The 25,278-nt window shown below is 43.0% G+C and overlaps 1 protein-coding gene across 3 annotated transcripts in view; it reads left to right on the forward strand.

Moving 5' to 3' along the window:
• The window catches only part of rhbdf1a (rhomboid 5 homolog 1a (Drosophila)), a 40,253-nt gene extending 15,543 nt beyond the window's left edge, over positions 1–24,710 (forward strand). For all 3 annotated transcript variants that reach the window (XM_060896920.1, XM_060896919.1, XM_060896921.1), the window contains 17 exons: positions 9,223–9,367; positions 9,470–9,609; positions 15,397–15,610; positions 15,768–15,974; positions 16,444–16,566; positions 16,835–16,995; positions 17,169–17,420; positions 17,552–17,663; positions 17,754–17,828; positions 17,926–18,087; positions 18,378–18,478; positions 18,573–18,636; positions 18,836–18,930; positions 19,186–19,261; positions 20,558–20,658; positions 22,400–22,553; positions 23,690–24,710. In XM_060896920.1, the coding sequence (XP_060752903.1) occupies positions 9,251–9,367; positions 9,470–9,609; positions 15,397–15,610; positions 15,768–15,974; positions 16,444–16,566; positions 16,835–16,995; positions 17,169–17,420; positions 17,552–17,663; positions 17,754–17,828; positions 17,926–18,087; positions 18,378–18,478; positions 18,573–18,636; positions 18,836–18,930; positions 19,186–19,261; positions 20,558–20,658; positions 22,400–22,553; positions 23,690–24,109 (2,574 nt within the window). In that variant the 5' untranslated portion in view covers positions 9,223–9,250 and the 3' untranslated portion in view covers positions 24,110–24,710. The remainder of the gene's footprint in view (positions 1–9,222; positions 9,368–9,469; positions 9,610–15,396; positions 15,611–15,767; positions 15,975–16,443; positions 16,567–16,834; positions 16,996–17,168; positions 17,421–17,551; positions 17,664–17,753; positions 17,829–17,925; positions 18,088–18,377; positions 18,479–18,572; positions 18,637–18,835; positions 18,931–19,185; positions 19,262–20,557; positions 20,659–22,399; positions 22,554–23,689) is intronic.
• Positions 24,711–25,278: the final 568 nt, after the last annotated feature.

Below are 25,278 nucleotides of genomic sequence, written 5' to 3' on the forward strand. Positions count from 1 at the left end.
GTAGTGTGTGATTGCGTGAGTGAATGAGAGTGTGTGTGCCCTGCGATGGGTTGGCACTCCGTCCAGGGTGTATCCTGCCTTGATGCCCGATGACGCCTGAGATAGGCACAGGCTCCCCGTGACTCGAGGTAGTTCGGATAAGTGGTAGAAAATGAATGAATGAATGAATGATTACTGTAATGCTTTGCTGGCTGGAGTTCCTAAAGCTAAGTAACTAAATTACAGTTGGTGCAAAATTCAGCTGCTAGAATTCAGTGCAAGGGAGCACATCACACCCATCCTGGAAAGATTACACTGGATTCCTGTTAGTTTTCGTATTGATTTTAAAATTCTCATGCTCACTTATAAGGCCTTGAATAATTTGGCCACTCAATATTTGTGTGAGCTGTTAACCCCCTACATTCCTACATGCGCCCTACGTTCTTCTGAAGCTGGTCTTCTAACTGTGGGATTTTTCTTCTTTGGCTCCCAAACTGTGGAATTCCCTGCCCTCAGAGATTAGGAATGCTGAATCCCTGGGGGTTTTTAATCCACACCGCAAAACTTATTTTTTTAGGGTAGCTTTTATGTGATTTCTTTGTTTGTTATTTATTGGCTTTTTATTTTTGTATGATTAGTTTTAGTGCCTGTACTGTTATGTGTATCTTTTAATTTCATCTTTTTATGTCAAGCGCTTTGAGAAGATACTTTTAAAGGCGCTATACAAAATAAAAGTTTATTATTGTTGTTATTATTATATCAAAATGATGCTATCAATGCCTCGTGATATCCCGTGCTCAAGAACGCCACTGTTTTATGTCCTGTGGTTTATTGGTTCACATTGTCGAGCTGTTTGTAAAGTTCATGTCGGTCTAAAGTATATTCTCTCTAAAGCCTGGATTCTTCACTAATTTGACAGAAAGCTAGTGAATGAAACTTTTTACTGATGAGCTAAAGAACTACAGAACAGTCTGGAATCCTGTTCACATGGATAGTAGCATCACTCCATCAGCATCACTACTGTGTGAATTATTTACACTTTAACTCGCTCACACACGCGCACACACACACACACACACACACACACACACACACACACACACAGTCTCTCTCTCACATAATCTTTTTTCTGCCTGAAGTTTGAGCCCATGAGTACAAATATACCCTCGAATCACATCAAAGCAGCTCAGGACCGTCACATCAGTCCGTTTGCTTTATTATTGGATGTGCTGTATGTCCCAGTCAGGACAGAGTTACTGTACACTGCATGCTCTCAGATATCAGGAGCCCACATACAGCCGAGTCAGGACCAATCCGCAGCAGGATCAGGGCTGATTACTGCTGACTACTCACAGTAACGGTCTGTCAGTGATGGATGATTATTGTCTTGTAGTTTTCGTGAAAGAAGAGGTATGAAACGTAACATAAAAAAAAGGAAGATCACATCTGTGAAGTGAGGGGGGACAGACAGAGAGAGAGACAGACAGACAGAGAGAGAGACAGAGAGAGAGAGAGAGAGACAGAGAGACAGACAGAGAGAGAGACAGAGAGAGAGATAGAGAGAGACAGACAGACAGACAGAGAGAGAGAGACAGACAGACAGACAGACAGAGCTAGAGAGAGAGAGGCAGACATCGAGAGAGAGAGACAGACCGAGAGAGTTAGACACAGACAGACAGACAGAGCTAGAGAGAGAGAGAGAGGGAGAGAGAGAGAGAGAAAGAGACAGACGGGGAGAGAAAGAGACAAACGGAGAGAGAGACAGACACAGAGAGAGAGAGAGACAGACAGACAGAGTCTATGCCTCTGCACCCCTGGTTGCATCATTCTGGCATCAGTCTCCAGAGTACAGTCCGGTCACCTGGCTCTGTTCTGCTCTGCTCTGCTCTGCTTTTCCTCGTACATTATGAGCTTTATTTTTAGAAGCACCACCAGGCTCAGTCCTGCAGCGCTTCCCAGTTTTATGAATCTTTAAACCGGTCCTCACGGTGCACCTTAGAAAAAATACTGATGATTTCCTCACAGAACACACACCTAACATTTCCCTGGACGAATAATTTCCCCCAAATCTACTAAGTGCTGTTTTGCATAATGCTGACTTCCCACTAGCGAGCAGTCCTGAGGCGTATTTACATATTTCTAACGTTCGCCGCTGACAGCTGAGTATTTGCTTTTCCTCTCAGGATATTGTTGAACAGGGATTAGTCGTGTGTCCGTGTAGGTACGGTCGTCAGGAAACAGTCGGGAATAGACACAGTGTCTGGAGTGTGTATGAAAATGTGCAAACTGCAGTCGGCCTCCAGACGGACCCAAGTTGGTTTGAAGTAACATCATGGAAATGGGGCTTGGAAAAGGCGGAGCCTCGCGAAAATCTCTGATTTTTCGTGTGGAAATTGTAAGAAGAGAGCAGGAGGAGCAGGAAGGAAATGTCCGTCCAGCACACACACACACAGACACACACACACAGACACACACACACAGACACACACACACACACACAGTTTGTATCTGTAACTTCTATCTCGACCCCCTGTAGTGTAGCCTGTCAGTCTGTCAGCCTCACTAATGCGTAAACCTCTCCCATGGTCACATGACTCCCACGTCCATGTAGACGTGTGCTGTCGGCTGTCGACACACACGCTGTCCCACACATCCACTGCGCCACTCTGCTTCAGAGAATTATTAATGTGCATTTCATTGACACTTGGAAAAAAGAAACTCCTTCCTCCCTCATACACACAGACCCCAGAACCTCCTGTACTCTCGCCTCGCCATGTGAAAGCATTTCAACCTTCCTTCGGTGATAAATATGATTTATTATGGTCATAAATTTACTACTTGGCCCTAACGATGGCCTTTTTTGGACCCTATCAAGAAAAATGTGTCACTCCTCATGGCAGAGGCGCGATATATATTTATCCTAAATGGAGGAAAATATTAGGCAGGAAGCTTCCATTAAGAGCATGCTGTAGGGAGTGTCTGTCTTCACCGCTAGAAGATAAGAGATGGAAACACACAGCTTACTGAAATACACACAATGGACGGAGTTCAGCAGATCCTCCTTCCGTCGAACAGCTCTGAGACACTGGACAGAGCACGTCCATATCGCTCCCCCCTGTTAAAAACATATCCTAACTATTATTTTTATTATTATTATTATTATTATGATTACTAATTATTATTATTATTATTATTACTAATTATAATAATTATTATTACTAATTATTATTATTATTATTATTATGATTACTAATTATTATTATTATTATTATTACTAATTATAATAATTATTATTAGTAGTAGTATTGTTATTATTACTAATTATTATTATTATCGGGGTCACGGTGGCTTAGTGGTTCGCACGTTCGCCTCACACCTCCAAGGTTGGGGGTTCGATTCCCGCCTCCGCCTTGTGTGTGTGGAGTTTGCATGTTCTCCCCGTGCCTCGGGGGTTTCCTCCGGGTACTCCGGTTTCCTCCCCCGGTCCAAAGACATGCATGGTAGGTTGATTGGCATCTCTGGAAAATTGTCTGTAGTGTGTGATTGTGTGAGTGAATGAGAGAGTGTGTGTGTGCCCTGTGATGGGTTGGCAGTCCGTCCAGGGTGTATCCTGCCTTGATGCCCAATGACGCCTGAGATAGGCACAGGCTCCCCGTGACCCGAGGTAGTCCGGATAAGCGGTAGAAGATGAGTGAGAGAGTGAATGAATTATTATTATCATTGACATCATTGCAGTCATATGCAGTTACTCGTGACTATTATGCATTCAGCAGACGTTACAATTATTCCTACACTGAAATGACCAGTCTGAGCAATTCTACGTCAGTCTACTGGTGGCCATAGCAATAATGTTTATTGGTGGGCGGAGCAACTAGTTTCCTCGTTGCTCAAACGAAAGGTTCTCCCGTGGAGGGAGATTTGTTAAACGTTTGTGACGATATAAAATTCAGCCGCGTTTATTTGCACCATAACTTACGAGATGAAGGAGAAGCATTGTGAGCTCTACTGTCTTCACTCCTATCAGTGCTGAGATCTTAACCTAAAAGTCCAACATGTTTCTCGGACTCTAGATGAAGCCAGGCTTTTCTTTTTTTCTTTTTTAAACATTGGATGCTTCGTGACTTAATTATGGTTCAGTCATGAGACCTGTTGAGCTAATTGTAAAGAAGCATCGACTGGAATGTAACACGTTTACTAGAACATTCCTCATGGACTTCCTCACCGCTGGAACATGCACATGGACTTTGCTCCTGTACAGGCGACACATGGAATAAATTAGGGTGGAATTATGGAATTATGGAAGTTTTGGGTTACGTTTAGTTTGAGTTTATAATGTGACTTTTAGTGTGTCCTGACCTTTGATTAGTTTTGTTGTTGTACACATTGCTGTGTTTTATAATGGATCTTTAGATGGTCAGAGGCCTTGAATCTCATGTTTCATGTTCAGACCCAGAGCTTTGTTTATGAATATGGATTATTCTTGTCTGAGGTTTTCTCCCTGCTGATTTATCTCCTACACCTGACTTAAAAATAATTAACTAAATTTGTCCAAATAAATCTATTCATATTCGTTTACACACTTGTGGAATACTCTCGCATGCTGCAGTGGTTTATTCAGGCTTCTATACATGCATATTACAAATGCCATTATTGTAAATCAATCAGAAGAAACCGCAGAACATATAGATGTCCAAAAGTTTGTGCACCCCGATCATCACACCCATATGTGCTCTTGTTGAAACACTACAGTTTCTCTTCAGAGGAACTCAGAGACTCGATCCCTGCTCCATCATGACAATGTCCCTGTACACAAAGCACAGCGCTCCATGAAGACATGGTGTGTGAAGGTTGGAGTGAAAGATCTGGAGTGTCCTGCACTGAGCCCTGACTCTGACTCAACCCCACTGAACACCGACTGAACCCCAGACTCTTACACCATCAGTGTCTCATCTCACCAATACTCTTGTAGCTGAACACAAATCCACAAATGAATGAACACAAATCCACACAGACTCGCTCCAACATCTAGTGGAAGGACTTCACAGAACGGAGGTGATTAAATGGTGGTGGAGGTGATTAAATCTGGAATGAGATGGTCTGAAGTTCAGGACTGAGCATAGTTTTGGCCATTTAGTGTAGTTTGGACAGGCTTCACGAATAGGAACTCATTCCCTCTACCAGGCAGACAGATCCTCCTGTAAGCCCTGAATGTGGTGCACGGGTCATGTGAGTATATTATTTTATACCATACACCGTATTATTGCAGGTCTAAGGGAGAATGATTTATGAGTTCTCAAGCTGCCATCATACCCCACCGGTGGTCCGCTTTATCCAGCTGCCTTGCTTTGTGAGACACCAGCTGCTGGCCTGCAATGATTGTGCTCTTATAAAAACAAATGCAGCTCTTTTTTTCCACAAAATTCAGCCTTAGCCTTGATGCTCTTGTCCTCATGTGGCTTAACAGACAGCAGTAGATGTATGCTTTTTTCCCACTTAAGGAGACACACTGAAGTGAGACTAGACCCAGAAAATGCTAGAAGTAGCAGGTCCAGGTGAACTGAGCGTTAACTGGGGGTCCCTGCTGCGAGAGCGGGAATCAAGTGACCTTTCCGTGGAGGACACAATCAGACCTCCATCCCATAATGAACTGAACAGATCTACAGGCTAAAACCTCATCTCAGGCAAACGTGCGTCACAGCAAGCCTTCTGGTTCGATTTAATAGGGAATGTAATTATTGGAGTGATGGAGAACAAACAGTACTGCTTGGTCTGTTAACACTCACATAACAGGAAAAAAAACAAAACAGTATTTGCATCTTTTTTCATCAATCCCTTGCACGCATGCACTCATGTCTACTGGCTTTTTACATCAAGCAGAGTCTCCGGCTGGCATTAGGGCTGGAGAAACACCCTGGCACATACTGTACTGGGAGAAAGGGATTTTCTTTAAACACAACAATAAATAAATGTAAAGCACAACATAGATTTTTCTTCATGACGTTCCCTGTGAAAAGATTTCTGTTGTTGGCGTTCCTGTCCACCGTCCCAGCAGATACTCATAACTATACTGAGCTTCCTGGACCTTTGTGTACTTCTGAACTTTTTGTTCCAGCATCTTCTTTTTGTGATGGTGTTAAGCGTCACTTAATGACAGAGGAATACATTTGGTGTTACATTCACTTTTACCTGTGGCTTAAAAAAATGGTGTGATGAGGAAACGATTAGTTTAAACTATATTAGAATTAATATGGATTTTCTAACAATATTTTAAATAATAATATGTAACAACCATTATTAAAAATATCATTTAGTGGAAGTTTGCTTGTTCCTGTCAAAAAGCATCTCAATGACGTGCAGGTTTTGTTATCATTCAGTGGAATCATTTTCCTGATGCTAGTTTTTAAGCAGGTAATTAGCAGGATGGCAAGTGGGAGGAGTCACAAAAGCTTTTTCCTGCTCGTCTCTTCATCCTGGCCGACGTTCAGGGCTTCAGCTGGTCATTGACTCCAGGCGCTGGTTTCCTCTGCGGTCTCGATTGTGTCTTGCAGCTTCCTCTTTTCTTTATAGGAGGCACCTCAGCACGTGTAGCTTCAGAAACCGTTCTTCAGCCCACCCACCCACTCGCTAGCAAGGAAAGATTTCTCCCCAAGACTGTAAACACTCAGCCTAACAATATTCTCTGCAGCTTGTATTACCAGCAAGGATTTGTGGGATTTGAGGTTCCATCAGGCCTATTGCTTATGACCTCTCTCATATTTGTAGTGTGAAAACAGAGCCGTGGTTCGTGTTAACGTTTCGGAGTGTTCCGTATAACCTAAACCAGATGTGCTGTTTTCTCAGAGAGATCCGAGACAGCTCGTACAGATGAGTCGCTGTAGCTGTCTCTGTGCTGGCGTCAAGCTGCGACTGAGTGCAGACCTGCAGTTAGCGTTTCAGATAATAGCCAGCTGTGCTTTTTCCAAAGCTAGCTACTCCTTTATGGAACATTTTCTTTCTTATCGGCATCATCACACTGTCACACAAAATCCCCACAAAATGTTTTCCTCAATCGATTCTTTTCATTTTTTTTTTGCATTTCCACTTTTGGAACTGTAGAAATGTTGAAATCACGCTACATGCATGCGGGTCTACTGTTACGAGGTCTTCTAATTTTATTTTAGAGGACAGGAACGGAATCTGGATCCGCACTAGGAGTTTCCTGTTAGTGAGTATTGAATATCATGGCTCAGTGTTGCAGGAGTGGGAGTACAGTGGATAAGGTGCAGTAATGATGGTCACCCACAACATCCACCTCCCAGACAGCAGAGAAAAACACAGCAAACTGAAGTTAATTGCAACTAAGCTGCTCAGGTTTCATATGCTGACAGCAGACTCCCACAGAGCCAGCGCTTATTGGCCTTTCGAATTCAAACATCTGGGGAACTGTTCTTTATTTGGATTCAGCAGTTTCCTCTGTAACGGCGGCATCCAGCTCTGGGGTGGATTTCACAGCCGTGTGATTTTAGAGTGCCATCTTGTGGTCCGGTCCATGCCTCCGGTCTTAGAAAAAAAAATCAAATAAATAAATATCAGAGAATTATGAGGAACATGGAGGCTGTATTCTGACCTTCACTTACAAAAGAATACTGGAAAGGATGTATACAGAAAAATGACATCATTATCAGGTACACTGATGCCTGTGCAATTCAGGGGTAATATAACAAAAATATTATATCACTGTCACCAAGACGTCAGCAGCAGACACTTCAAGTGGAGTAAGATGTGATGTGGAGCCTCCATGGATCAGACTTGTTTCTCCAGGATCAAGTCCATGATGGATCCATGATGGCTTCAGCCTGGAAGGAACAACCTCTGTTAAGATCTGTGTAGAAGCTTCCAGAAACAAGGTTAGCGTCACTGTTAGCGGTTAGTGACTCTTTATGAGCTTGTTGTCCGAGCTGCTCAGCTGGAATGGGTGCTTTATGTAAATCCTCATGGCTTGTGCTTTCTGTTATATTCCAGCTTGATGATTCTTTGTAGAACTTTAGTTTTTTTGCCTCTAGCGGTGCACATTCTCAGCATTAGAGAAGTCCGACAATCCTCATCATTATTCCAGGTGTAGTCCAGAGCACAGGCGCCATCGACAAGCATCGACTCCAGAAACACAAAATGCCTCTCGCATCTACAACCAAACATGATGTCAGAACGAAACAGTAAAACACGAGGGAGTAAATAAACAGAGAAATAGCAGAGGGTCATGCAAATGACAACACAGAGGCGGAGTCAGGACCAGGAAGTGAAAACAAACCGTGTATGAATGAAAAAAATGACACTAAATGCAGTTATGTGTTGGTTTCAGGTGCCAAAGTATTATATCTGTTAAATCTTTCTACATTGAAAAATACTATAAAATATTTGCTGTGATTTTGCTTTGTTTTTTTTTTTGTTATACGTTTATCTCGAGGACATTTGTGCAGATTTTATAAGTAGATTATTTTTACTGAGCATCTTGGAGAAGCTTCAGCAAAACCCATCTGTCTTCATTGTCAGCTTCAGTTGTGTAACACGTTGCTTTCTTTACTGACACAAACATTTGTCTTTGTATGGAAGGAAATATTTGTAAGTAAATACTAAAGTGTGTCTTATTTATTTGGCAGAATCGGACTGTAAATAAGCTGGCCGTCGTCACGGCGACTGGTTCTGGAGAAACTAGTGTGTGCCGTTTCCAGAGCAACCTGAAATATAGCTTTTTACACCAGTGATTTAAAATCTGAAATCATTATTCTGGGTCTTTTTTTATACTGAAATAGAATCCTGATCTTGTGTGAGTGGGAATGTGTCAGTGAGCACGTGGAGTCCAGTCACGTTAGAGGCATTCTGCTCAGATGTAGGAGTTAAATCTCTCTCTCTCTCTCTCTCTCTCTCTCTCTCTCTCTCTCTCTCTATCTCTCTATCTCTCTCTCTCTCTCTCTCTCTCTCTCTCTCTCTCTCTCTCTCTCTCTCTCTCTCTCTCTCTCTCTCTCTCTCTCTCCCTCTCTCTCTCTCCGTCTCTCTCTCTCTCTCTCTCTCTCTCTCTCTCTCTCTCTCTCTCTCTCTCTCTCTCTCTCTCTCTCTCTCTCTCTCTCTCTCTCTCTCTCTCTCTCTCTCTCTCTCTCTCTCTCTCTCTCTCTCTCTCTCTCTCTCTCTCTCTCTCTCTCTCTCTCTCTCTCTCTCTCTCTCTCTCTCTCTCTCTCTCTCTCTCTCTCTCTCTCTCTCTCTCTCTAGCTGGCCGGTGTGTGGAGAGACAGGCAGCATGGCTGAGCCCAGGCGAGACAGCACCAGCAGTCTACAGAGGAAGAAGCCTCCATGGCTCAAACTGACCATTCCTACTGCTCAGATGTCTCTGGACGAGCCGCCTACCTTTGTCCAGGTACGAGAGACTCGGTCTGTCTTTTTTCCTGAATGTTAACAGAACAGTATATTTTGATTGTCCCACTCTATTTATCTGTGTCTCTTGCTGTGCCTGTCACAGCCTATGAAGAGGCAGGGCTTTCTCCGCAGTGTCAGCATGCCCGTCGAAACGTCCCACTTCGCATCGCCGACACATGACCTCTTTGATCATCGGCGACCTCCACTGCAGCACCAGACCTCCATCACACAGACCATTAAGAGGTAACCTCTTTGCTCCTCTCTCTGTGGTTATAAACCATCTCTGGGTTCAGTGAGTCAGCCCTAACTGACTAGAGGTGAGGAATCGGAGCTGAAGCTCGAGACGTTTTCTCACATCCAGTGTTTGGTCTTTATCTCACGCTCTATGTCTCTAAATGAGCATGTTATTGGATGTTTGTTGTGAAATATTCATTCTGGTTGCTAAGCCTAGTTTCCTTCTATTATGTTAGTATTGTTTTTCTTGAGCATGTGCATGTGAGATGTGGACAAGACGAACTTCATGGTGATTCCTGACTCCTGTGTGGCGCAGGAACAGCGAGTGTGTGAGTGTTAATGTGTCTGCAAGCCAGCAATGAAAGGCCATATAGAAACCCTGCATGCGTGTGTGTGTGTTTGTTTGTGTGTGTGTGTGTGTGTGTCTGTGTGTGTGTTTGTGTCTGTGTGTGTGTTTGTGTCTGTGTGTGTGTTTCTGTGTGTGTGTTTCTGTGTGTGTGTTTCTGTGTGTGTGTTTCTGTGTGTGTGTGTGTTTCTGTGTTTCTGTGTGTTTGTGTGTTTGTGTGAGTGTGTGTGTGAGTGTGTGTGTGAGTGTGTGTGTGAGTGTGTGTGTGAGTGTGTGTGTGTGAGTGTGTGTGTGAGTGTGTGTGTGAGTGTGTGTGTGAGTGTGTGTGTGAGTGTGTGTGTGAGTGTGTGTGTGAGTGTGTGTGAGTGTGTGTGTGAGTGTGTGTGAGTGTGTGTGAGTGTGTGTGAGTGTGTGTGAGTGTGTGTGTGAGTGAGTGAGTGTGCAGCGTAATCAGTAATGTATTAACTGTCTCAGCTTGCACTAATCTATCAGGCTCTCTTGCTCACTCTTCCAGCTGTTCTCACCCTCCTTTTTCCTCTTCTCTTTTTTGTCTCTCCTCCTCTTCCTCCTCCTCCTCCTCCTTCTTCCCCTTACTGTCCTTGCTTTTCTCTTCCTCGTCTTCCCCTCCTCATCTGTGAACCGTGAGCAGCAGCAGGAGGGTTCGCTTTGAGCGGATTAGCACAGTGCCCATTAAGGGTCACCGTGCTGTGCGGCGTAGTATGAGGAAGCACCAGTCTCTCTCAAGAACCCTGATCAGGTACACACACCCAACCTGAGAAACACACACACCCCCAGCAGAACCTGAGAAACACACACACCCCCAGCAGAACCTGAGAAACACACACACCCCCAGCAGAACCTGAGAAACACACACACACACCCAGCAGAACCTGAGAAACACCCCCCCCCCCCAGCAGAACCTGAGAAACACACACACACCCAGCAGAACCTGAGAAACACACACACACCCCCAGCAGAACCTGAGAAACACCCCCCCCAGCAGAACCTGTGAAACACACACACACCCCCAGCAGAACCTGTGAAATACACACACACCCCCAGCAGAACCTGTGAAACACACACACACCCCCAGCAGAACCTGTGAAACACACACACACCCCCAGCAGAACCTGAGAAACACACACACACCCCCAGCAGAACCTGAGAAACACACACACACCCCCAGCAGAACCTGAGAAACACACACACACAGCAGAACCTGAGAAACACACACACACACAGCAGAACCTGAGAAACACACACACACACACAGCAGAACCTGAGAAACATACCCACACACACAAAGACCTGAGACACACACACACACTGCTCTTCTACTCACACACACAGCATGAAGTTGAGGTTCACCGAGAGCTGATTTATTCTTCTGCACATGTTTTATAACAATCTGGTCATCATGTGCTGAGTTTAGTATCAGTGTGACGCCGGAGGTTCAGCACACAGGAGAAAAGTTGTAATAGACCCAGACTGTGAAACCTGTATGTTTCTATACACTGGACCTCATCATTGGCTGAAAAATTAGCAAATGAATCAGTTGCAATCAAATAAAAAAAGGTTTGTGTTTGATGATATTGTAACTAATGACTGGGTTTGTCCGAGTGCAGAGGTGAGATTATAAATACTTACACTCACCCGGCCACTTTATTAGGTGTACTACTTACTAGTACCGGGATGGACCCGCTTTTGCCTTCAGAACTGCCTTAATCCTTCGTGGCATAGATTCAACAAGGTACTGGAAACATTCCTCAGAGATTTTGGTCCATATTGACATGATAGAATCACGCAGTTGCTGCAGATTTGTCGGCTGCACATCAGTGATGCCAAAGGTGCTCTATTGGACTGAGATCTGGTGACTGTGGAGGCCATTTGAGTACAGTGAACTCATTGTCATGTTCAAGAAACCAGTCTGAGATGATTCGCGCTTTATGACATGGCGCATTATCTTGCTGGAAGTAGCCATCAGAAGATGTGTACACTGTGGTCATAAAGGGATGGACATGGTCAGCAACAATACTCAGGTAGGCATCTCAGTTCAGAGATGCTCTTCTGCATACCTCGGTTGTAACGAGTGGTTATTTGAGTTATTGTTGCCTTTCTATCAGCTCGAACCAGTCTGCCCATTCTCCTCTGACCTCTGGCATCAACAAGGCATTTGCGCCCACAGAACTGCCCTCACTGGATATTTTCTCTTTTTCGGACCATTCTCTGTAAACCCTAGAGATGGTTGTGTGTGAAAATTCCAGTAGATCAGCAGTTTCTGAAATACTCAGACCAGCCCGTCTGACACCAACAACCATGCCACGTTCAAAGTCACTTAAATCACCTTTCTTCCCCATTCTGACGCTCGGTTTGAACTGCAGCAGATCGCCTTGACCATGTCTACATGCCTAAATGCATTGAGTTGCTGCCATGTGATTGGCTGATTAGAAATTTGCATTAACGAGCAGTTGGACAGGTTTACCTAATAAAGTGGCTGTTGAGTGTAAAAACATCATCATGATCGTTCACTTATTTTTACACTTTAAACCAAAACTATATTCCTATGACACATATCACCAGATCAGTCACTAGACTTAAACTACAATGTTTTATTCCTCTCATTTTTTATACAGTATTATTATAAATAATATAAAAAAATATATATTTTTTTATTTATTTACTGTATTATATTACTCTAATTACTCTAATCTATATTTTAACATTTTATTGCTGAACAATAGAATATTGTCCTGGATTTCTTGAACCCCCAAAAGAAAGCTTCATGTTTATGGTCCTATGTTCAATAAGAGTGTGTTATGCTTCAAGATCCAGTCTGATTCCTGTGTCCTGTCCTGAGTCAGAACAGTAAGTAGCTAAGTGTAAAAGCTGGTGACCTGTAAACGGTGTACTGCAGTGATGGGTTTGTTCAACACAAACTCCACACACATTTCTGTGAACAGCAGTTAACAGGCATCGTATCAGTTCAACACCCCAGGCTTTTGTTAATCACTTATTACGAGCTGCTCGTTGTACTCTAACAGGTGAGCGGACACGGGTCGTCTCAGCTGCGGCGGGACTTTAACGTAGCTCCAACAAGCCGTGCTTTCATAGCAGATTACACACAATATCACAGCTTGAGGATGAGATCTTCTTTCCGAAGCTCCACAATACGAACTCTTATTTCCTCTGATTGCGTCATCGGGCTTTGATGTTTTCCCTCAAAAAAGAGTGACACTAAAATTCACTTCTGAGGCGGTTTTAGGATCGTAAATATTCCAGCACATATCTGAGTAAAGCCCTAAAACAATCTCGAATCGAGTCAAAGTTACTTAGTGATGCTTATTATAAGATTACAATAAATCAGAATATCAAAGATTGAAACCTGTTTCAAGACATTTTTACGAGATGATTTGTTTCTTTCACAATTTTCATCTAATCAAACGATTTCAGTGAGTAAAAATAGTCTGCAAATAGTTTTATTAATTTTAAATTTGAATTAGTCTCATCTTAGAACAGGAAATACCAGAGAACTGAGGAACTCTATTGAAGATATTTACATTTTCAAAAAAAATCATTAGCATCGTGTCAGATTGGGATCAGAGTTTGGGTGTAAATCTTTTACATTTATTTTCTTCTGTTCATTTTTATTGAGGCACAATAGATTAGCAATAGCAGATTTATCAGTTTAGCGGAGATTCTCTGAGCTTTCAGTATCATGCTCTTCTGACTGATGTCATGTGATGTTTCTCCTGCTGACTGGTTCCCAGCGAAACCAAAAATCTTACAGGGAATTCAATCGGACACTTGTACAGGATCCTAATGAGATTTTCTATCGTTGATTTTGGAACCAGTTCTGGGATGAGATAAGGTTTCTTACTGGGATGAGAGAAGGTTTCTTACTGGGATGAGAGAAGGTTTCTTAATGGGATGAGAGAAGGTTTCTTACTGGGATGAGAGAAGGTTTCTTACTGGGATGAGAGAAGGTTTCTTAATGGGATGAGAGAAGGTTTCTTACTGGGATGAGGTAAAGGTTCCTGTTCAGGTTCATATGGAAATTTAATTTGATATTTTACGAATTTGTACTTTTCCTGTATTTTTTATGAAATAAAGAGCTCATCTTAACATAGATATACAGAGCAGATCAACTTATGTTACACACTGAACCTGCAACAACATCATAAACATCATGGGTGTTTCACGCTTGTTTTGGGCGTCGATCCAAAAATACATTAGAAAGATCCATAAAAACCTACCTATGTAATTACTTACAATATGTAGGAAATATCACACCATCAAACTTCTCTTAACTCTTCTGTGATTATAGAGTATGTTATTTGTGAAAACAGCATTAGCATTAAAATCTCTAAAAAGTATTTTAAATATTTTAAACAATAAATAAATCATCATTTTAAAAATAAATATTTTAGGATTTTAAAACTCCCAGATCACCCTCTGTAATTTGCTATAACCGTTCAGTACCAAGCTGATGTTTCCAGTCAGATACAAGCAGAGATCCAATAAGATTCTAAATCTGAGATAAGATCCTAAACAGAACAGGACTGAACGTCCACCAGGATTTTCAGACGTAGACCAAATCATCCAGTCTGAATGGATAAACCCGTCAGTACTCCTGCAAATGATCCTTCTGTAAATGATAGAATTACTCCAGGTCCTTGTGGAAATTTAGTCCTACCCGAGCAGAGCTTAAGCCCAAGACTAGAGTATCCACTTCCTTGTTCTGCATGGCTGCAGATGTTCACCTGAACACTGGGCTATATTTAGCAGATCACTAGAGCGTCAGCTCATTACATGCTTCCAGGCCATGAGGAGGAGGGAAAATGCTGAGAAACAGTGGAAACATTACAGTCACGCTCTTATAAACAAACTCAGGTGAAGACCAGAGAGCTTACTGAGTTATTCAGTCAGAACTGAGTAGTGGATTCATTGTTCCTCAGATGAACCGGAGCAGGAACCTTAGTCAGTTCTACATGTGATCTGATTGCTGTCACTGAGAGGAAATGAATCATGAAGGAAACAGATATTTGCCTTGAATGCACATTGGCATACAGCCAAGTGTGTGTGTGTGTGTGAGACTAAGGCCAAGCCCCTCTACTAAAGGAAATTGTGTCCAGAGGCATGTCTGGGCAAGTCCTTTATTTTCCCTTTAAAGCACCTGTTGATCTTCCGCACCACTTTTTATACTTTTTCTTGGAATATGCCTTCATTAGCTCATTGAATTTTCCAGACTTTCTCTCAAAACTCCACCACCGTGGAGATGATTTTCTTTCTTAAACACTACACGATCACTTGCTGTAGCTTAAACTGAACAGCAAACTGAACCAAATCACAGGACCACAATGAGATAAGACAGAACTCTTGTCAGTGAACAGAGCTTTGCTTGACCTGCGAACAGTGATCCAAGCCTGAAGGGAGTGTTTCTTTGCTGCCAGGGGCACAGCAGACTGGTTCGGGGTTAGCAAGGATGGCGACGCCACACAGAAATGGCAGAGAAAGAGCCTGCGCCACTGCAGTCTGCGCTATGGCAAGCTGAAGCCTCAGGTGATCCGGGAGATGGAGCTTCCCAGCCAGGACAACATCTCTTTAACCAGTACAGAGACCCCACCACCTCTCTATGTACCTACATCACAGCATGGCATACCAAAGGTACACCTTCTCCGTATTATATGTAAATATTAGCGTCAAAATGTTTTAACATTTTTTACTTATTCCTTCTCTTGCCAAAGAACATCTGTTAAATAACAAGCATCCGATAAAGAGCGTGATTAACTCAACAAGGTCTTCTCGTTTGCATACTGCACAGATCGTGGACCCGTTGGCACGCGGTCGGGCCTTCCGCATGGTGGAGGAAGTAGACGGATACAGCGTGCCTCATACTCCCATCACACCCGGTGCCACCTCTCTCTGCTCCTTCACCAGTTCCCGATCCGGCCTCAACCGGATACCTCGCCGACGCAAGCGGGAGTCTGTGGCCAAGATGAGCTTCAGGGCAGCGGCTGCCCTCGTCAAGGTGAGCTAACACGATGAGTCCAATAAACTTATGGTCGTTCACAGCATTACACAGGGAACACAGCAGTGCTTCTTATCCTTTAGTGAATTATACTGTTTGTTTACTTATTTACTTTAAATTTAAATTACGGCTTCGTGTACCTCAGAAGGAATCACCTAGTAATGTTCCACCTCTGCTGATGGTAGCTGTTGTGTGATGGGTGGATTTTCCTGGTCCGGGTTACTGTGCTTTGTTTGTTTCTTTTTTGCAAACCACAAAGAACAAGTTATTTAACTTGTTCTTTGTGGTTTGCAAAAAAGAAACAAACACTTTAAGTACATTATAAATTATTGCACATGGTTACAAGCAAAAAATAGCTGCTAGTAGTGGGCTGGATTGACTAGAAATCCCTCAGGAGCAGGTAGGAGTGAGATAAAGTCCAACGCTTGCTTTACTTTGAATCCTTTTTGGATTTATGTTTTTTTTCCAGGGACGCTCCTTTAGAGAAAGCACCCTGCGACGGGTCCACAGACGCAGCTTCACCCCGGCCAGCTTCATCGAGGAGGACGTGGTCGACTTTCCTGATGAGCTGGACACCTCCTTCTTTGCCAGAGTAAGTCGGCTATAATGAAGCCCTGTTAGTGTCATCCTCCTCATTAACCTTAATCTCCAACTCAGTGATTCCAGTTTTGTGCCGTACATATCAGACGTTCAGCCAACAGTTCATCTAAGACTTACAAAGACCTGCTTTTAGCTGGTAAATCTGTAGGCAGAGTTGTAGGTAGAAGAAGAAGAACAGTGGCTGTGTGACAGTGCTGGGGATTGAACCCCCCGACCTTCTGATCAGTCACCCAGAGTCTTGACCTGTGTGTTTTTCTCAGGACGGACTGATGCAGGAGGAGATGTCAACCTTTCATGACGAAGTGTTTGAGTCTCCTTCCGACTCTACCACCAAGGACGTGGACAGCAAGCAGTTGGACGAATCAGAGCTGACCGGCAGTGCGCTAGACAAGAACGAGCTCGAGAGGAGTCACTTGATGCTGTGAGTCTGCATTCACTACTTAATTCTGGTGTAAATTCTACGCATTTATAAAAAGAGCACAAAATTTGATGATTCACTTGAACACCCAGACACCATTAGCTTTAAGGTAGTTTAGTTATAAGTCATTATGTATAATAAGTCGAGTCATAATGTATATCTGTATGGTGTAATAGACCTCTAGAGAGAGGCTGGAGAAAGGCTAAGGAGGGAACCCCTGCTCCGCCCAAAGTCCGGCTGAAACAGGAAGTGGTCAGCGTCAGCGGCCAGAGACGAGGGCAACGGATCGCTGTGCCTGTAAAGAAGCTCTTCGCACGAGAGAAACGGCCGTATGGGCTTGGCATGGTGGGCAAGTTGACCAATCGGACGTACCGCAAGCGCATAGACAGCTACGTTAAAAGGCAGATAGAGGATATGGATGATCACAGGTAGAGCTTTTTCTTCAGGTCTCAGCCATGTGACATTAATTGTTTCATAGCTCCATCATTTCCATGCTTTTGACGTGAGAACGTGAGATGGCATATTGATCATCTTCACTGAATCCGGGGTGTTTTTACAGGCCTTTCTTTACCTACTGGATCACGTTCGTACACCTACTCATTACTATTCTGGCTGTATGTATTTATGGCATCGCACCCGTGGGCTTCTCTCAGCATGAGACAGTTGATTCTGTGAGTGCAGCCATTTTCTTAGAGTTTCAGGCCAAAATGTTTTGCGTTGTGGTACAAAATTATGACAGTCTTCCTTTTTTGTTTGCTAAGGTTTTAAGAAACAAAGGTGTCTATGAGAATGTCAAGTACGTGCAGCAAGAGAACTTTTGGATCGGGCCGAGTTCGGTATGTTGTCGGTCAAATGTAAGAGTTAAGCTGTAGTATTACATACTGGCTGTTTTTGGGTTTTTGTCCTCATGGCTCTTCACCTTAACACCACCAGGAGGCTCTGATCCATCTAGGAGCCAAATTCTCACCCTGTATGCGACAGGACCAGGAGGTGCACGATCAGATCCAGAAAAAACGCGAGACTGAGCGTAACTCAGCGTGCTGTGTGCGCAACGACCGCTCGGGCTGCCTGCAGACGTCTGAGGAGGAGTGCTCGGTGAGATCTCCTTCACGTCAGTGTTGTTCACAATTGGTTTTATGCTCTTGTCCAGACCTTTATCTCGACACAGTTCTGTTTAGTCACAGACGTCTACACAGAGTTTCCTGCACTTCATGGTCGGTTTTTAGACTGAAATGCTCTGTGAAATATGGGACAGTATACACACAGGTTATAGGATGCACCGGAGTTCAATTCGGGCTCCTTATGGATTACTGGGTGTAGATTAATGCCCACATATTTAATCCGTTTAAAATGAGCCTACTTTTTTCTTTCTTTCTTTTTCTTAGAGCACACTGGCAGAATGGGTGAAGTGGCCCAATCATCCCAGCGCTCCACTACTGGATGGCAAACCTCGCAACTATGGCTCTGTTTGCCATCAGGACCCAAGGTGAGATAGGTTTCTGCCCCAGCAAACGTTTCTATCCGTATAATTTGCACACTGTGGTACACATGATCTGGATGATTGTTGGGCTTTAATGCAGGATTTGTCTGGAGCCAGCATCTGTAGCGCCTCACGAGTGGCCTGATGACATCACCAAGTGGCCGGTAAGTGTGACGGCACAGCAGGTGTGAGGGCTTAGTGACAGCTGGGTATTGGATATAGGTTTAAAACGACAGGGATTTTGTGGTTATAAGCTACCATAATGTTTGTGATTGAGGTTGTTTATTAAATGAAGGTGTAGATGATGACAAGAAGAGGTTTTGGGTGTCAGAGGATTATGAAGCTCTGTGCTGTTTGTTTTAGGTCTGCACCAGGTACAACACTGGCAATCACACGAACCTGCCTCACATCGACTGTACGATCACCGGGAGGCCGTGCTGCATTGGAACTAAAGGAAGGTCAGATAGATCAACCACACACTGTGTATATACACACTCACAGAGGATGTTACAATCCTTTACATCCATTCAGCCAATCATGCAGCAGTACTGCAGGGGCAGTAAAACATACTTTATGAATGAATGGCAGGATTTTGAGTACCGCGCCACCGCCAGACGATTCGATGATTGGATAATTGCATGAGGTTTTCTTAATAAACTGGTCAGTAAGTGTCTGTAGCAGAAATACATCACTGTGTCACTGACTCTGTGCAGGTGTGAGATCACATCACGGGAATACTGTGACTTCATGAAAGGTTCTTTCCACGAAGAGGCAACACTGTGTTCACAAGTAAGCAACTGCTGCATGAGACACACTTGTCCTAATCTTAACTATCTTAGTGACATAGAAACTAAAGCCATGTTTCTTCAAAGAATCCAAATTTTAGGAATTAATATTTAATATTCATTAATATTTAAGAATAATTCACCTGCACTCCGGTTTGTTCGTAAGCGGAAATGTCTTTGAAATGGCTGAGGACAATATCTAAAATAAAATGTTTGTTTTCCTGATCTGTCCATACAGGAGTATGAGCCTCATCACACTAACTGACTGCGGCAATTTATTCATTTAATCTTTTTAAGACACAATTAAACATTAAACATCAAACATCCTTTCTATATTATTACAGATTAAATGCACTCATGTCAGTTTCACTGGAAAAAAAGAATAAAATAACATTAATCACCGACCAAATCTTCACTTTGTTATAAATTGATCTACTTATTAAATCCTGTTCACACCAGACACACGTATTTATACGTATCATAAATATCCTAATCTAACGCACACCCTTTCTTCCCCTCTTTTTCCTAGAAACCGAGCCTGTATATTATCTACTATAAAAATATAGAAACTGATAAATTGAGAACGGCCCTGAAGGGTCTCACAGTGTTGGATTGTGTAATGCAGTGGTGTGATTTGTTGTCATTACAAAATAAATGTATAGCATACCATGTTGTATAGCATGTGTTAGTCTCGTACCGTGGCTTTAGTGCATCACCTCATGCCTATTACAGCAGCTTTGTAGCACGCAGTGGTGGCTCAAGTGGTTAAGGCTCTGAGTTGTTGATCAGAGGTTCAGGGTTCAAGCCCCAGCACTGCCAAGCTGCCACTGTTGGGCATTTGAGCAATGCCCTCTCTGCTCCAGAGGTGCTGTATCATAACTGCCCTTGCTCTCAGACATAAACCTTTTCAGTCAGGATATGTGAAGGAAAGAATTATTCTGTGCTGTAATGTGTATGTAGTGATAATAATGGCTTCAATGCTTCAATTTCATTGCATAGACATTTAATAGACCAATCGTTCCGTCTAAAATTGTAAGCCGTTCACCGAGACGCCTCGGCGCTCTGAAGCCTGTCCTCATACCAGTCTGCCACAGATTGAACAAGCTTATCGCTTGTAAAGGCCGTGCTAATCTGGGCAAAATCCTCGTGCAGTCAGACATCTGTGAGTGTCATGATGACAGACAGACAGACAGACAGACAGAAATGACTGAGAAATTCTTTCAGGCATAAAAGGCTTTTCTGTGCAGTATTTCTCCTGTCCTTAATACAGTTGATTTCTGGACTTTGTCTCCAACACCAGGTTCACTGTATGGATGATGTTTGTGGCCTGCTCCCTTTCCTCAACCCAGAGAAACCTGACCAGTTCTACCGCTTGTGGCTTTCTCTCTTTTTACATGCTGGGTGAGTTTTTTCATCCCGAAGCATCATCTACTGTATCTGCTCTTCCTACTGCCCTCAATTCACATCCATCTGCGTTCCTTATACTGCACTTTAAAGTGTTTGTCCCTAAACATCCTACAGCTCTGGGGTTCGTCCATGTAACACGTTTTCGGTTCATTTTTAATAAATGCTAAAATAGATAAACATGAATAAATGTAACAGAATATTTTTGCTCTTAAATGATGCTTGGCTCAGTTTATTTTAACGATGGTTTAAATATTTAGAATTAGAAAATAAATGGTTGATGTCACAGGTGAAGCCTATTGTAGGCTTTAAAATAAATCTAGTTTGGTGGAAGAGTGTATAGTTTTTTGTTGTTTGTTTGGGTTTTTTTTAACAGTATTTTGTGCAAAGTTTTTGCTCAGAAGGATTTGTGTGTAACCCAAATTTACTACACAACCTCACCGTAACGCTGTTTCAATTGACGTCAAAGGGGCTTTTTACACCTGGTCACTTCATGTGTTTTCTGTGATCAGATAGCTATCCGACGGTAAAAACACCAGGTCTAAATGCCTTCCGAAACGGTTTTGAGACGGATATAAATCCGATGGTTCAAACCCCTTCAGGAGGTGGTCTGGGACGCATTTCAGATGAAACTGGACAGGTGTAAATGAATGTGGTTGTTCAAGCCACATACGTCAGTGCTATACTCCTCCCAAACGGAAGTACGTCACTCGCAGGTGATCTTTCACCCAGGTGTCTTGTTGGGGCTTAAAATGCGCTGCTGACGTCAGCGAAAATGCAGCAAACAGTAAATGCTGTTTTTTGTAGCAACCGCATACACCAAAGCGTGTTCCATTTCAGTTACCCCTGAAATGAGGTAAAATATATTAGCATTTTGGGCGGGAGTAGAAAGATCGGATCGATATCCGATTCGCCGAGACGCATTTATGTGACCTAATGTAAATGGAAGAGTTTTAACAAATCAGATAGCTATCAGATCAGAGACAACACATGAAGTGACCAGGTGTAAAAAGGCCCAATAATTCTGTTGAGTTCTTGTTTTATTTTATTGTATACGTCAACAAGAACATTTGTACCTGCTGTTGTTCCTCGTCTGGAACAGTTTTCTGATATTTCTAACAATATTAAGATGGATTCAGCTCCGGTAGACCTGCGAGTGCTCAGCCGCAGATGAAGCAGATCAGATTAAAGGGTTATTTTGAATCGGAGCCGGTGTCGTGCGGTTCTCAGTGATATGTAAGGAGCTGACGGTGATATCTCACAAGCCGACATGTCTGACTAATCTGTTTTGAGAAATAGCTGACTCTAATTCTTTGATGAGATGCAGTGTTCTGAGCCTGGACTGTAATTAAGATAGTGCTGGCTTGCCGGGGCACCGAGCTCTTCCTAATCACGTTCAGGACATTCGCTCACGCGCCTCTGACATCCACACCTTGTAAAGCCACGTGTTGGGGTGTGTTCTCAACACAGAATCACATCATCAGGTGATGAGATTAGTCTGTAAAGGAGACACGTTATCCTATAAGGGAAACATCACCAGCGTCATCCCATGTAGTGTCTTCTTTAAGCTCCAGGTCTATATAGAGATGAGTCAGAAATATAAAGAGATTCTCCTTCTTCTCTTTTCTTCTGTGTGTGTGTGTGTGTGTGTGTGTACGTGTGTGTGTGTGTACGTGTGTGTGTGTGTGTGTGTGTGTGTGTACGTGTGTGTGTGTGTGTGTGTACGTGTGTGTACCAGGATTTTACACTGCCTGGTTTCAGTGATATTTCAGATGACAATCCTGAGAGATATTGAGAAGTTGGCTGGTTGGCTGCGTATCTCTATCATCTACATCCTGAGTGGCATCACGGGGAACCTGGCCAGTGCCATCTTCCTGCCCTACAGAGCAGAGGTTCACACAACACAGACACACACAACACACACACACAAAACACAGACAACACACAACACAGACACACCCAACACACACACCACACACAACACAGACACACACGTACACAACACACACAACACACACGTACACAACACACACAACTTACACACACACACGACACAACACACACACACAGACACAACACACACACAGAGACACAACACACTCACACAACTCACACACACACAACCAACTAACACACACACAACTCTCACACACACACAACTTACAACTTACGCACACACAACTCACACACACACACACACAACACACGCACACACAACACACGCACACACAACACACGCACACACAACACACGCACACACAACACACGCACACACAACACACGCACACACAACACACACACACAACACACACACACAACACACACACACAACCAACTAACACACACACACAACTCACACACAAAACTCACACACAACTTACAACTTGCACACACAACTCACACACACACACACACACACAGCACACACACACAACACACACACAACTCACAGACACAACACACACACAGACACAACACACAAACACACAGAGAGACACAACACACACAACCAACACACAACTCTCACACACAACTCACACACTCACACAACTCGAACACACAAAGCACAACTCACACACAGAACACACAACTCACACACAGAACACACAACTCACACACAGAACACACAACTCACACACTCACAACTCACACACACAACGCACAACATGCACACACACAACACAAAACTCAAACACAGCTCACACACACACAACTCGCACACACACAACTCGCACACACAATGCACAACACACACACAGAACACACAACTCACACACAACTTACAACTTGTGCACACAGCTCACACACACACAACCCACACATACACAACTCACACACACGCAACTCTCATAGAAAGTCAGAATAAAAGTAGATTCATGTGCTTGAGTTTTCACCGATTCAAAGATTGAACACAAAATCAAGCATTTTTAGCTGCAGCACAAAATCACAAAAACCTGACATGTTTTTCCTGAAGGAACTGTTACATATGGATGTGTTCTGACCCGGTTCTCCATCCCTCTGTGCTCAGGTGGGTCCAGCCGGCTCGCAGTTTGGCATTCTGGCGTGCCTTTTTGTGGAGCTCTTTCAGAGCTGGCAGATCCTCGCACAGCCATGGCGAGCGTTTGCCAAACTGCTGTGTGTTGTTCTGTTCCTCTTCGCCTTCGGCCTGCTGCCCTGGATCGACAACTTCGCCCACATCTGCGGCTTTGTGTCCGGTTTCTTTCTGTCGTTTGCTTTCCTGCCCTACATCAGTTTTGGCCGCATGGACATGTACCGTAAACGCTGCCAGATCCTCGTCTCACTCACACTCTTCCTGGGCATCTTCTCTGGGTTCGTGGTGCTCTTTTATGTCCATCCCATCAAGTGTGAGTGGTGCGAGCTGCTCACCTGCATTCCCTTGACAGACAAGTTTTGTGAGAAGTATGACCTGAACGCTCATCTCCACTGACAAGGACACGAGGAAGCCGAGGCAAGACGGTGCAGGACAGACGTTGGCTCTTGCTCGGTTCCTTCAGAAGGTGATGGTGAAGACCTCGCCTGCTTGCCCTGAGACACGGACGATGCTCACATTCTATGTTTTTTTTTATTCTCTTACTGTAAGTGGAAACACCTCTTCTGACCACTCGAGTGAACATTAAGAATTTTTTCCTCGCCTGTTGTTTATTGGTCATCTGTGAAACAGGGACAGTCGCCCCAACCGTCTAGCTGGGTGTGAGAGCATGAGCACTGGTACAACACACAAAACAATAGATACTAATCAGATGTATTATTTTTTACTTTTCATATTTTATCACGCCACGAATTCAGGCAAAGTTTTAGCGTAGTTCAGATAACCTCAGATTTCCAGGGACATAAAAGAAAATCGGAACCATCGGTGCCTTGGTAAAGACTACCATATTTTGGTTACGTGTCAAGCACTCAAATGTTATTCTTTTATTTGTGTACTGCTTCAAATGGAGTAATGATGAAAGATTATATTAAGGGTAGTGTTTTAGCTACCCTCTCATTTACTTGTTACAAAATACAGCTTGAAATAATTCTTCACCTCATTTACTGGTCTGTCTGGTTCTTTGTTCTTGTCGAGTCAGTTCAGGAAGAGAGAAATACACAATATAATACAGTACCATTTAAAGGGAATGTTCATGAGCACTTAACAAAATATGTGATTAATTATTATTATAGTTATCTATAATATTATATTATTATTATTATTATTATAGTCATTATTCTTATGGTTTTTGTATTGTTGTTTTTTTTAACATGCTTTAAACCAACAATTTTTTGTGGATAAGCAGAAGTTTATATTCAAAAGAGAGAATTTTTTTGTTTAATTTTATAACTTAAAATTTTTTTTAATGTTTACAAATATTTTTTATATTTTTATATTTAATTTTGTAAAAATATTAACAGTTGCCAGATTAAAATCATTACATTAATGTCATTAGATTAAGAATATTACAGCTGTGAAGTTTAGGAACGCTACTTCAGTTCAGTTCAATACAATATGAACTGTACAATACAATACAATACTAAAATTCCATTTATAACCATAAAACTAGTTTCTATATTTGAAAACAATTTCCATTTCACTATCTGTGCTATAAAAGTTTTATTCCG

The sequence above is a fragment of the Tachysurus vachellii genome, chromosome 21 (assembly GCF_030014155.1).
Source record: "Tachysurus vachellii isolate PV-2020 chromosome 21, HZAU_Pvac_v1, whole genome shotgun sequence".
Taxonomy (NCBI): domain Eukaryota; kingdom Metazoa; phylum Chordata; class Actinopteri; order Siluriformes; family Bagridae; genus Tachysurus; species Tachysurus vachellii.